The sequence below is a fragment of the Halichoeres trimaculatus genome, unplaced genomic scaffold (genome assembly GCF_033239565.1).
Source record: "Halichoeres trimaculatus isolate MK-OKI-2021-1 unplaced genomic scaffold, fHalTri1.1 fHalTri1_scaffold_19, whole genome shotgun sequence".
NCBI lineage: Eukaryota > Metazoa > Chordata > Actinopteri > Labriformes > Labridae > Halichoeres > Halichoeres trimaculatus.
In genome coordinates this window covers 26,754,808-26,768,908 of record NW_027437197.1, presented here as the reverse complement: position 1 = coordinate 26,768,908, position 14,101 = coordinate 26,754,808, and the positions used below count along the sequence as shown (strand labels likewise).

At 39.3% G+C, this 14,101-nt stretch overlaps 1 protein-coding gene across 1 annotated transcript in view; it reads left to right on the top strand.

The window, feature by feature from the left end:
- Positions 1-12,779, top strand: part of thsd7ba (thrombospondin, type I, domain containing 7Ba) — a 170,961-nt gene extending 158,182 nt beyond the window's left edge. The window contains exons 25-30 of the mRNA XM_074694424.1: positions 5,422-5,595; positions 6,046-6,141; positions 7,275-7,357; positions 9,558-9,750; positions 10,481-10,568; positions 10,845-12,779. Of these exons, the coding sequence (XP_074550525.1) occupies positions 5,422-5,595; positions 6,046-6,141; positions 7,275-7,357; positions 9,558-9,750; positions 10,481-10,568; positions 10,845-10,926 (716 nt within the window). The 3' untranslated portion in view covers positions 10,927-12,779. The remainder of the gene's footprint in view (positions 1-5,421; positions 5,596-6,045; positions 6,142-7,274; positions 7,358-9,557; positions 9,751-10,480; positions 10,569-10,844) is intronic.
- The last annotated feature ends 1,322 nt before the right edge of the window (positions 12,780-14,101 follow it).

The following is a 14,101-nucleotide window of genomic DNA, read 5'->3' as shown; positions in this document are numbered from 1 at the left end:
AAAATGGGCAAAAAGCCATTATTTTCTAGAACGATGCAAACAGTGAACTGAAAAATGTAATATTCTGTGGGTTTTTTTCATAATTTAAAAGCCCTTTTAAAAAATACATTGTTATGAACTTTCTGTAGTTTAGCCCAATTACCCCATATATTAATATAAAATAATATACTATAGAGTGCAAAAATACAAAAATAATTTAAATTATAAGATGGACCTGGATGATAGCAACCATGAGAGCAAACCCCTACCCCACTTAGGGAAACCATATGTCCCTGCTCTAAACTCTGATACACGCTCCCCTTTAGAAAAAGTGCTTTAAGACCTAAAAACATGGCCAGAGGGTTCCCCTCGTCAGCCGCAGGACTGCTTTGGGTGAACAGATGGGGATCTTTTAGAGAAATAACACTCAGAGGTGTACACAACAACTGTCCTGTATATGTTACATAAAGTGCTGTATGGATAAGGTCACTGAGGACTGTATCAAGAAGCCTGCATGATCAAAGAAGTCAAGTACCTGCTTAGGATCACAAACACAAGCTGCGTTTCCACCAAGCAGTCCGGGTCGGTTCAGTACAGTTTGGGACAGTTAGGTACAGTTAAGCCTGATCCCGTTTGTGTTTCCACAGCAAACTGTGCCCTCTCGTGGTAGGCAGCGTGTAAGCCGGATGCCGAAAGCCGTAGTTGTTAAACAATTGTGTGACCCTGTAGCAGCATGACACAGTTTACCCCGCTAATAAATCCAACAGAGAAGAACAACGTGACACAGTAAACAAAGCACAGATGGAAGACATGCAGCATTTCGTCCTCTCTGTGATTGGCATGTAGATCTTTCATACAAAGTGCAATCAAGCTTCGTTTCAGAGAAGTCTGTGTGCCGACAGGAGAAATGCAGCTGCTGTCGGAGTAAGTGACGATTCTTTTGACCAATCAACAGTTTGCAGTGTGTTGCTCCTCCTTCTGAGAGTGGGCTGGTTCACTCTGGCACCCATACGAAAGGGTCCCAAGAAGTGGGACGGCTCGTCTCGGTTATTTGGGGATAAGTCAGTGGAAACGCCACTAAATGCGCACCGTACCGAGACGAACTGAACCAGTCTGCTTGGTGGAAACGCCGCCATAGCTCTCTGGTCTGGTGATAGGACAGAGTTCTTTTCCTGCAGGGGGCTTTCACATCCACTCAGTCTACCTCAGCCCCAACAATGGCTCCTCAGGGGGGTGTTTACTTAGCCCACTACAATACACCCTCTACACCCACAACTGCCTCCTCGCCCACCCCATTAAATTCATCGTAAAATTTGTAGATAACACTGCAGTTGGGCTTTTCTTTCAGGGGGATGAGTCTGCTTATCAGTGAAACAGCTGTCTGTGTATTGTGAAGACTACAGACTACAACCTGGTTCTCAACACAACCAAAACCAAGAAAGAGATTATGGACTTCAGGAAGAACAGTGGGTGAATCCGAAAGCTCTAAAGTTTCATCCTCAGGTCTTTAACCTGTGTGGTTCACATGTCTTAATCCCTCCCACCAGAGATGCAGGGAGAGATGCCTCTCTGGTAGGAGTCTGACCAAAACAATCATAAAAACACAGCTGTGATCCTCTGTTGTGATGTTTGGCTGAGCATTTTGCATTTTAAACTCATGCCAGACCCTTTTCCTCCATTCCAGCTTCATGAACTGTTTCTTTGCTATTATTAAACCCAAATGATGTGAAGTTTCAGAGAAGTCTGGGCTGCAGTGTTCTATCAGTGAGTGATATCTCTACAGGGGATATCTGTCGGTAAAAAGACTTCCACAAAAGCTGTTCTGTCTCTTCTCTCCTCTCAATGCTCCCCTGATCAGTCTCCTTTGTCCTTGCTTCTCTCTCAAAGTTCATTGAGAACTTTAGGAAGCCACAATACAGTGGCTCAATAGGTACTTCTGGTATGGTAGAGGAGAAAGGAGGCAGCAGTTTAGAGCTTTGGGATTCACCCAGTTACATTCAGGCCCCCTCTCATTGGAAGAGAATGTGTGGCCTCAGAGGTTACTGGAAAAAAAAAATCTTTTAAGTTGAAGAATGAAGATACAACAAAAGCTCAAGACTGTCTCACTGGCATGCTCTGGTGTTGGCGAAACAAATGAAATATTGAAATACTGATCTTCTGTTATCTTCCTCCACCCAGCAAAATGTACTGATCAGCTGGTGTGTATGATGAACATCCACATGGTACTTGTAATCACAGAACAGCGTAGAACTGAGTTATCAATCTTCTCAATGGATGCTTCCTTCATCGCCAATATTCAGTCCAGCTTTTGAGCCAGCATTGGGCAAATACCTGACACCAGGTTGAGTACCAGGTTTTAATTGACCCTTATTCGTGTTTGACGAAAACCCTGCATACAGAGGTATCAATTATGTCCGAAATATTCTCACTTTTGAGAGAAAACAACAACCTTTATAGTCTGATAAAAATATTGTTTAAATTTCTTTGGAAAGTCTTTGAAGCTCAGCTTTTATCAGCTTTAATCATATTTCAGTTATTGCTTTTCTTCATCTGTCTCTCATTCTGCTCTGATCCTTGCCTTGACTACTCACTCATGTTGCCTGTGTGCAACTATAACAGCGGGTAGGAAGAAAGCGTGGGTTGAATCAATCTATGCTAATGGTTGTTCAGGGCAAAGAATCAGGGGATTATTTTGAGTAAAGAAAATGCAGCTGCAAGCCATACTATTAATAAAGCTGAAACTATCAATCAAACATTGAATAATAATGCATAACCTTTTTTAAAGTAGGTGTCCGCTATGCTGACAAAGACTGCCAACATTAAAATAAATAGATAAAAAAAATTGAAAAAAAAAAACAACTAGCTGTGCAAGAACAGGGTCTTCTCCTTTATGGCAATGACCCTAAAAATGAAAAAATAAGCACATAAAAGAAAGTAAAAATTAATTTTAAAAAGTGTGGAAATAGAATTAAATAACAATATATAAGTAAATAAAAGCACTCTGCGCTGATGAGGGGGTGGTCCTTAATGTGTCTTGGGTTGAACTGTTTGCCTATTGGTTTAACAACAATTGACGAGGTATGTCTGCCAACAGCCACAGGAAGAGGAAATATGCAGGGAGAAAAGCACACAAACATGAGGTGGGTATCAAAGCAACAAAGTTTCATCCCCCCTTCCTCCACTCTCTGTCATTCTCTTGTGTCACTAAAGGCAAAAGGAAAGGCTGTGAGACCTTAAAGTGACACTTGGCCCTGTATTTAATCCTCCTCCTTTAATCCAAGTGCATCCAACAACTCTCTCAGGAAGCACGAAACACACAGATGTTGCCTGCTGAACTGCTGATCCCAGATGATGCATTCACTGAACCCTGCAATTCTCATACCCATCAGTCAGTTACGGCAGGGGCAGAGATGTGTGAGTGTGTGTGCGTGAGTGGGAGAGCAGGCGAGCTGGAGATGATGAGTTTTATTCAGTGTTTTGTGCTGCCTGTTTGACCAGCGAGTAAAACACTAATGTTCATGAATTAGCATCATCATCAGTGCAGTGTCCAGACAGACGTCTTGTTTACCTCAAGTTGAGCACAATTCCAGTTGTAATGGAAACACTAAAAAGGCTCTATTGTACTTTATCGAAACTTCTGAAATATCGCTTTGATTTTGCAAAAAGTTATGTAGACGCAGCTATTGAGAGTCGTGTGCTGATTTCCTCTTTCTGTGGCTGTTGGCAGGCAAATCTAGTCCATTTCTGCACTCACTTGTGGATTAACCAGTCAGTGAACAGTTCCACCAAAGAAACACTTAGGACCGCCTTCACATTTGAATATTGTTTCCTTCTGTATTTCATGATGACAGTGTCTGTAACATAAAATAAATCAATGAGAGCAGAGCACTTTATATATGTGCATATATATATATATATATGTATTAGGGCTGTCATTTTAACGCGTTAATTAGATTAATTGATTACACAGCGAATTAACGCGTTATAAAAATTAACGCAGATTAATCTGGATCCCAAACCCGCGAGGCGTTCAAAGACGCACTTATTTTCAAATGTCTGGCATTTACAAACCGTTTGTCCTACTTGGAAAAAGTGGTGTTCTCGTCAGATTTTCAAATTTCTGTATCACACATGACGTCAGCAACATGCAAACCGGGGGAGAAGCGAGAATGATTCTTGGGGGACTGCTGTCCACATCTCGTTTATTCACACGTCCTTTTTGAAAATCTACAGAAAATCAACCGTTTGCTCTAGCTCAATTCTGTAAAAAAAAAAACAGATAATTCTACACTCTTCACTGAATCAAACAAGCCCTGAATTATCAATACTTGTCCTGTATTTAAATCTAAAGAATTCTTTGAAAATGTCCTTCCATCTTCCTGGTGTCATGTTTCATCTTGGGGCTGCTCTGCACCAATGAGCAACAGTTTGTGTGTTCAGAGCATGTTAAACTGAAAATACTCCACTTTTCTTTGATCCAAGACTTGAAAAAAGTGTTTTGTACATAGTTCCTCACAGTTTTTAGCCTTTAGCCCTGGTTCTCCTGACCTCATAGAAGTATAGAAGTTCATATTGCAGTGAAAATTGAGTCAACATGGAGTAAAAATGTGACAAAAGCAAAAACCGTCCTAAAAATCAAATCAGCTTATCTTAGGTGCAGGACTGTGTAGATTTTGTAAAGATAGAACCATAAAACTTTTTTCATGTGTTCCTTATGCATCAGGGTACCTAAAAATGTGTTGTATATATTCCCACCTTATTTTAAAATGTTTTTTAATGTCTTTTAATGTAATTTTAATGTCCTGGAATTCAAATTCTTTATTTTGGGACCTTAAAGCAGATATGAGATTAAAATGCGATTAATTAGATTAATTAATTACAAACCCTGTAAATAATTAGATAATTTTTTTAATCGCTATATATATGTATATATATATATATATATATATATATATATATATATATATATATATATATATATATATATATATATATATTGTTTGTTGGTTTGTTTGTTTGTTTAGGTTTGGTTTGGTACACTGTCACTTATTTTTAATTTTGTCAGTTTTGGTCCTCCATAGCCTGCATGCTACAGATGACTCACAATTGGTATCAGACAGCCTCTTAAATCACATGTCTTAAGCATCTCTTAAAGCCTTTTTGAAACAAAATACTTTGTCAGTTGGGCTCAGTGTTTTACTGTAGGATTTCAAGCCCCTGTTAATCTACAACTTTTAAATATCCACTGGGCAGTCCGAGAATGACATTTGAAACAAAATCATTATCCCTTTATCTCTTTCACTGGGTTTTCTGGAAAGTCCTCACAGCGCCTTTGTTTCAAACCAACCTTAAAGTTGAACAGAAGGTCTGACATGGGTAAAAGGTAAAGTGTCAAAATCAATTGGTAATATGCTGAATTCTTTCTCTTTTTTCCACCTTCAGGAGACTGCCATTTGACTGTGTGGTCATCTTGGAGCTCTTGCCAACTGATCTGCATGGAGGGGCGGAGCTTTAAGACCACTGGCCACCAAGCTCGCTCTCGATCTGTGATCATTTGGGCCACAGAAAATCAGAACAGCTGTCCAGAACAAATCTATGAGACCCGCCCATGTAAAGGTATGAAGGAATCATTTGCACAGAGTCACACAGCTTAAAATTCATCATTTGTATATTTCTTTGCTTTCAAGCCTGTTCTTCAGCAAAAAAAGTGAAGAAGAATTGATCACATGAGTTAACCACTCCAGAATTCACACTTTTTGTACTTCTTAACAGTAAATGCTTATCTGACACAGAAGTGAACTGAGTTAAACAGGACAGCCAGTCAGTCATTCAGGACAGCATAGTCCATAGTTAATGACCCATATACACTGTGAGTTGAGCCATTCTACATACCAGCCATTCTCCCATGATGTGAGTGAGGGGCTGGGCTACCGTGAGCTTTGTACTGAGTCAGTAAATGAGTCATTTGGGGCGAAGAATCATGATTCTCGAGTCAGTAAAGTTATTCTCGGGTACTGAACGATTTGTTCATGATTCGCACAACACTACTGTCTTCTGTTGCAACAGGAGGGAAATGTCATAGCTACCAGTGGAAAACAGGAGGATGGAGCAACAATGAGAGAGCGGTGTGGTGTCAGCGCTCAGATGGTGTCAACGTAACAGGTGAGAGCAGGTGGTATTGTTAGGCTACCCTAGGAACATTTTGTTGAAACCCTATAATAGCACACACATAAACCCTTTTAAATTAACATATACACTGTAAGTCCCATTCACTCTGTACATATTGTTTTATTGTTGCTGCATTATTAACTCTAAAGTGTATGGTGACCATGAGTGTCCTGAAAGCTTCCTATAACTGAAATGTATTATTAGTATTAATATTTTTATTATTCAAACATTTACACACATCTGGCTTCATGCAGACTGCACTTCAGTAGTATGGGAAAATCAATTCAATTTCAGATTAACTAGATATATATATTATCATTTATTTGATGGCTTAAAAAATGTTTTTTGAATGACACTGCCAGAGAGTCCCTCTTTCTTGTGGACACCTGTATCCCAGTAAAATAAAGTAACCTTGATGTGGTGACTGATTAGGACTAAATTTTAAACACACACACACACACACACACACACATACACACACACACACACACACACACACACACACACACACACATACACACACATACACACGCACACACACACACACACACACACACACACACACACACACACACACACACACACACACACACACACACACACACACACACACACACACAGAGAAAGAGAGAGTTTTACACCTTATTTGATGTTTCTATAATCATTGCAGCCCACACTGATTTCTCCTCTCTCTCTTTAAATAACTTATCGATTGGCCAGACTCTGAGCTGGGAGGCACCACATTAACATAATCCTGCATTTGTGTTTGTTGAGAGAAAGAAGGGCACAGAGAATTAAATCAAAGGTTATACTGCTGGTGGAATAAAAGCTCAAGAGGGAACTTTTATATTTGCCATAAACCGTGGGTTGGTGTAATGATTTCACTGAAGAGTGTTACTAGCAAATATAAATAACCTCCATCATCAGAGGGGGAGAGGAGAAAAGGCATTACTTCGTGATATTGTGAAATGCAATTTCCCTTGTTTAAAAAACAGTTCAGGAATAGATCAGTGATCCAGATAAACAACTGAGCCCATGAATCAAGTGTGACAGAATATTAAATTAATTTCAGCGAGTACCAGAACAGAGATAAACTACTGTTTCATTTTGTTTCTTTTTTTTATCAGGAGGTTGTTCCCGACTGGTAAAGCCAACGACAGTCAGACACTGCCATCCCCCATGCACCAAACCCTTCTCATATTGCACACCGGTAAGATCTTTGTGCTTCATATCAGTAGCCGTGATCTCTCTCGATTTCTGGATGGGTTGTCTATGTAGACGACAAAGCTTGAAGTTGTGCTGCCCTCTAGAGTTTCCTCCATAAAACATGGAAATGCAAAAGAATAGTGAAAAAAATAAACAAGCAAACCTCTAATATAACTGGTTCGTGATTGTTTTCACAGGAAATGTTTTGATCCTTTAATCAGCATAGCAAAACGTTTTGTCATCCTCAATGCCCACCAATTGTAGACTGTAGAATGTATTACTCCAGGGTCACCAGCCTGTTCCCGATACAAGTAATGAAGCCGTTCAGTAGTGGGGGGCGGGGCTTACTGGAATGTAAGTAAGTAAGTAACGGCTATAGGGTGCCAGACCTGTCAGCCACGAGCTGTGCCTCTCACTGGACAAATTTGTGATCTTAGTATCTTCTAAACTGCTGATTTTGAAAAAATTCACCCCCATACAGTGTGTCCAGATGGTGACATTAACATTTCAGACCCAAGCCATTTTATTTGAACAGGCTGTAAAAATGTTTTTAATTTTGTAAAAGCCAAAAGTTTTTCTACAGCCAGTCTCAAGAGGACTGTCAACAAGCTGCCACTTTTAACACTTTCACTTAGGCTTCATTTTTTCATGCTGTATGTTGCCTCTTACAACCAATCTAAGTCACAGGAAAGTCAGCAATATCGAGTTGAGTTAAATTGAATTAAACATATTTCTACATGAACTCCAGCTAAATGAATTCTTAACGCTGGTTGACCTGCTGCACAGCTGAACCTGTGCCACTAGTTGTTTTGTGGCATGGCACTCCTGTTAGCAAATCATTTATCACAGGGGTTTATAAAAAGAATTCAAAAAAAAAATTCTCTTGGGTATGGAAAGCACACACATTTTGCTGTTACTCACTCTACAGTTGGTGTGGGAAAAAGACACATCATCATACTGACCTAGCCTGACTGTAATCAGCAAGATTACATTCAAAGCCAAGGGCAGGTTGTTATATCTAATAAAATAAAATGCAATAGAATAGAATACACTTTATTTATCCCAAAGGGGAAATTCAGGAGTTACAGAAGCAATACAGAAAACAAAAGTAAGAAAGTGTATAGTGCAAAAAGGTCTATAAGAAAATAGAGAACAGCCGCCACCAAGACTGAGCTTCTTCAGCAGTCTGTTTACTGCCTCTCTCCTGGATCCTGTCTGCTCACAGCAGGTGAAGTTCTTCCAATGTGGCGTTGGTGTCTGATGTTAGCCATGTCTGTGAAAAGCATGATGCTACTCTGCCTTCTGGTATTCCCTCCGTTGCTGGGTTAGCACAGATAGCTTGTTCATGTTATTGGAGATAGAGCTTACTTTCCCAATAATGATTGATGGAAGGACAGGTCCACGTCCTCACTATTTAGCTCTAACCTCAGTACCAGCACTTCATCCTCACCTGCTTCTCCTCAGAGGGAAACATCAGGCCTTCCACCAGTTAACATTGACATGCTACAGGCTGCTAACAGCAGATCTCATATGTAAACAATGCAGCCAAGATCTCCAGACAAACACAGGAGAAAAAGTAGTAAAAATATCACCGAAGACACAACCAGTTTTGTGTCCATGACCAACAAATGAGCCATACAAAGTAATCCCTTACGAAAGAAAAATATGCAGCATACTGGAAAATATCATGTCATATGTTAGGTAATATATTCCCATATATGAGATTTAGTATTTATATTTTCCAGTTTATTGCAATATATGGAAAGCGGCGGTCATTTGTATATTTTGCAATATATTGCAACATATTTAATGAATACATCATATATTGTATATGTGCCCTCAATATATTATTCCATGTATATCATAATATATCAATAATATATTACATTTCAAAAAATATATTGGTACATATATTTTTCTTTCATAAGGGATGACCCACTCAAAATACAAAGATGACTAAAAAGAGATACAAAAATTCCAAGAAACGGACAAAAAAAGAGAGCTGTTGCAACAGGTAGTTACTTGCGCGGCACCTAGCAATAATGAATATATATATGTGTGTATTAGAAATTTAGGATCAGCCCAGTTGTCTTAACAGAAAACAGTTCAGTTTATCTGTTTTGATGGGGCAGTAATGATCAGTTTTGTTTTAGCCACAAATAACGACTAAATATCACTGGCTCTGCCCCCCTTCTCTTACACAGAGTGGAGTGTGTGGGTGTGAGAAGGGTTACATCGAAGTGATGACCATACACGGCTTTTTGGACTACTGCACCAGAAACCCAGGAGTAGACAACAAGAAAGCTGACGTAAAAACCAACTCTGGAAGACCAAAACCTGGACCCTCTCAGGCCCAAGACAACTTCAGGGAGTGGACCTTGCGACCAGTTGGCCCAGGTACTGAAATAACATAATTTGAATGGCTCAACCAGCTTTCTTTGGAAACTGCCTTTGTAGCTGTAGCTTCAATGGGAAAGAGGTACAATCCCCTCTGCTTCATCTTCTTCCTTTTTTTTTTTTTTTTTTGCTATGGAACCCCTTAATGATTAAAAAAAACTCTGCTGACAGTTTTTTCAGTTTCATGAAAATACAACACACCAATATAGGAATCTGTTTATCAATATGCTGAAAGGAGCAAAAAGTGCTAATAATTGATGTAAAAATTCAATGGGATTAAGGCCATGTCCACACAAAGCCAGGTTTTTGGAAAACTGCATATATTTTTGTACATTTGCACCTGTTGTTCATACCAAACCGCAGCTTTATGTCACTAAAAACAATGTTTTTTGAAAACTCCGGCCAAAGTGAAATTTTTGGAAAAATTTGGTTTCATGGTATCGTGTGGATGCCAGTAAACAGTTTTCGGTTCTCAAACATCACTGCTGAATGATGGGGGCTCATTCTGATTGGCTGGCATTGGTTTTACGTCAGGAAAACACTGCCCATTATGGGTTTGGGGTGCTTGGAGCCGCACTCAGCGGCGGATTTTCCCGCTGCGTGTGGACAAAAGTATTTTTTAGAACAAATGAATTTGTGGCTGCGTGTGGACATGGCCTCAAATTCTGAATACATCCAGATCAAAAGGGTGTGCATGTAAGATGTTTCAAATGACTTTTTTCTTCCACAGATGGACGAGTAAAGCTTTGGGTTTACGCCGTGACTATTGTTGGATTCATCTTAATACTCCTCATTATTGCATTATCATTCCTGGTCTGGTATGTATACTGGTTTATTCCTCTGCCTTTTAAAGAGCATAATTTTTTAAGTCAAAGACACTGTGCACACACTGAATACTGAAAAGCAAAGTGAATTTCAAAACACAAGCTGGCTTTGAAAGGAACCTTTTCAAATATGATTTATATGTCTGACATTATTTTGGCTGCAGTCTGCTATCAAATAATGAAAACCTTTGTAAGGACACAAATCAAATTTTGCTACAACAAGCTTCTGTGTCACTGTCAGACATAATATTTTTTATTTGTCTTTTTTAGTTATCCTTCCAAAACTACAAAGACAGCTCCTCCTCTTCAGAAACCCTTGACCATGGTCTATGATGGGGATACTGACATGTAACCAGACTGCTGCACAACACCAAGCTCAACCATGGATCAACTTCTGACTGCATCCAGTAGGCAAACAAGTCCCTCAACTTTCACTGGTTTTATGGAGTGCTCAGCAGCAGGCTAAGGTGGTGGAGTGGGAGTCCCACCAATGAACTCTGATTCTTTCATAATGAGGTCACTTTTGCTGCTAAATGGCAACAAGCCTGCACTCGGCTATGTTCTACTATTTAACCTGGAGAAAGGGGAGTCAGAGCTGAGAATGGTGTTAAATATGAAGGTGTTCAGGCATGGACCTATAATTAGACAGTTTGCAAAACAAGACCACTAATGAGAATGTGTGTGTGTGTGTGTGTGTGTGTGTGTGTGTGTGTGTGTGTGTGTGTGTGTGTGTGTGTGTGTGTGTGTGTGTGTGTGTGTGTGTGTGTGTGTGTGTGTGTGTGTGTGCGTGTGCGCGCGCGTGCATTTGCGTGTGCATGGGTTTGTCTGTCTTAGTTTATGTCTGTGTGTTCACATGTGTGTATATGTTCATGCTGTAAGGATCAGGGGACCACGTGGTCCTTAGAGAAATGTTTGTGTTTTTCGTTGACGATGGCTGTTTTTGAATCACAGAGACAAAACAAGATGTTATGCACTACATTAGTGCTTTTCATTGTTGATTTTTTTTTCCAAATGAATTTTTCTATTGTTTCAATGAAAAGCAAGTTGTTACTGGTAGATTGTGGTTGTTGATGATACCTTATGTTGTATTATGTGGAAACAAAAAGCAGGCTTTCATTGAACCATGAAATTATGCAGAAATCTCCCTTGAATACTGTACAGATTTCCTACCAACAAGAGACCACCTGAGAGTCCTATAGTGCCCATAGAATCATAGCAGGTACATGTGGTCAATTAATAACAGAAAAAATGCTTTTCACTAAATAAATTCACCAGCATGACAAATTTCACACCTCATAAACATTTTCATAAAAGAAAAAAAAGTGTCTTCGTGACAAAAAGAAAAAAAAACATTAAGAGAAAGGTAAGAAACCCCCCCACATTTTTTCCCAGTAGATATCCTGTCAAATGAAATTATTTAAATACTGAGTTTAAACCATGGCAAAAAGGGAGCACAGAATATGAGCAAGTTATCTCTGTTTTCTATGATACTTTATTTATCATAATTTTTTAGAGTTTCACTTCCAGTTCATATCTACCATTCAAAGTACAAAGTCTTATCTTTGTAGATTTGTTTTCTGCCCACATGTATTTTTATTCAAGTTGTGTTTTAAAAATTCACTCAACATTACATTTTCTATGAGTTCTGTTGCAGATATACAGTACATTGTTTTATCACTGACCAGAGATCAAGGATGCATTGCCTCTGATTCCATAATCTAAAGAAGTAAATTGGGTTATCTGACCCTCCTGAATGTATTTTACTCCTAACTGTATATCTAAATGGTTGTGCAAATATGTTTGTTACAAGTTGTAACAATTACATTTCAAGAGCTGATTGTATTTAGGCATGCTTGAACTATTTTTTCAGGAAGAGCTGTCAGTGCCCTTTCAAGAAGATGTGTTGAGCGCTCACAGAAAGGCCAGAGTTGGTCTTTTGAAAGAGGTTTTAAATATTTTACCAGTAAAGGGAAATATGATAACTGTTGAATAAGTGTGAAATCAAGTAGTAAATTATGTTACTGTCTCCTAATGTTATCACCTGGTTTCAAACTAACTGAGCATATTTTTAGAACTAAACCAAGACCGGTCCACTTCTGGAAATTAAGATGTTTTATCAATTTTACAGTGCTATGCTATTTGTAATACAAGTCTGTGTAAATGGAGAGCAGGACATGTCTGTAAATAAACTGTGACACTGTGTGAAAAAGGAAGACTGTGTTCCCTTCTCTTTATTCAGACTGGGTGTTCCTTCACCCCGAAGAGGGGGGCTACTCTACTGCTGTGATTGTAATCAGGTCCTTGACTCTCAGATCCTGATAAAATGTAATTACACAGCAGGGCCCAGAACATTGAGGCAGGCAATATGATTATGCTACCCTCCAGCCAGATTTCCAGCCTGACAGTCCCAGGATGTTAACAGAATGTGAGGAAAACAGTGTTTAAATCTGTTGTCTCATCTGATTTAATTAATTAGGACTGTCACTTCTGCTCAAGAGAAAAAAGGAATTGAAATGTTTGTGTCGTGCCCATCTGATCATTGGTAAAGCCCTGGTCCACCCCTTCAAGTCCAATTCACATCATTTTATGTCGTGCTGAGACACTAACGTTTCCAACAGAAGTATGTGAACAAAATTACAATGAAATTTAGTTTTAATGTGAATTTGTTTATCATTTCAAGCTTGTTCACCGTCAGATAATGAAATGAAATTTCTTGCCGGAGCAGAGTGAAAGCTGGGTCATTGGTTTGCTTGAAAAATGATCGAACTTCTGGACAATAAATGTATGCAGTATTTTAGCTTTATGTGACTAAAAATATTCCTACTTAGAAAAAAAGACGCAATCAAACCTAGGGGTCAGTAAAGACCTTGAACGAAATGGCAGTTCATGTGGTTTGGTGTTATTGGGGGTTATTCTGGTGTTCCAGTCCAAAGTTATGTAAGGAAGACAAACCTTCTTTTTCAAAGACAGTAATGTGTACAGAGTCCTACATCAGTGACAAGATTCATGTGGGAGCATGATACACTGAGTCCAGAATTTTCAGAGAGTCCTCGGTCTCTAGCATGCATTTAAAAAATCACAAAATATTCAGGTAAAGATCAAAAGGTTGTGAGATTTGGTCTGTAATCCTTCATTTTACCGTTAACCCCTGTAATGGTGAAATCTACTGCTGCTGGGGCAAAACCTGGCTCATGGATTGGTTGTGTTCTTTCTCATTGTGTTGCTGCTTTACACCCAAAATGGCGCTCCCATAAAGCTGGGGCCTATAGCACAAAGTGCGATTAACTTACTATGGGTAACTCCCATCTATTCATGGATGACTGATCCCAACAGTGGCAATTAGGATAATCGATAGCACAACGCCAGTTATCAACACGGTTACTTAACCCTGGTTTTTCTCATCAAGATCCGATAACGCGCACATATGAAAGGAGGGCCTAGAGACATCTGACCAATCGTAATTGTGAGCGCAACAAACACAGAGAAGCAGAGTGACAGAGCGCCCCATTTCTCCTGTGAGTAACAAA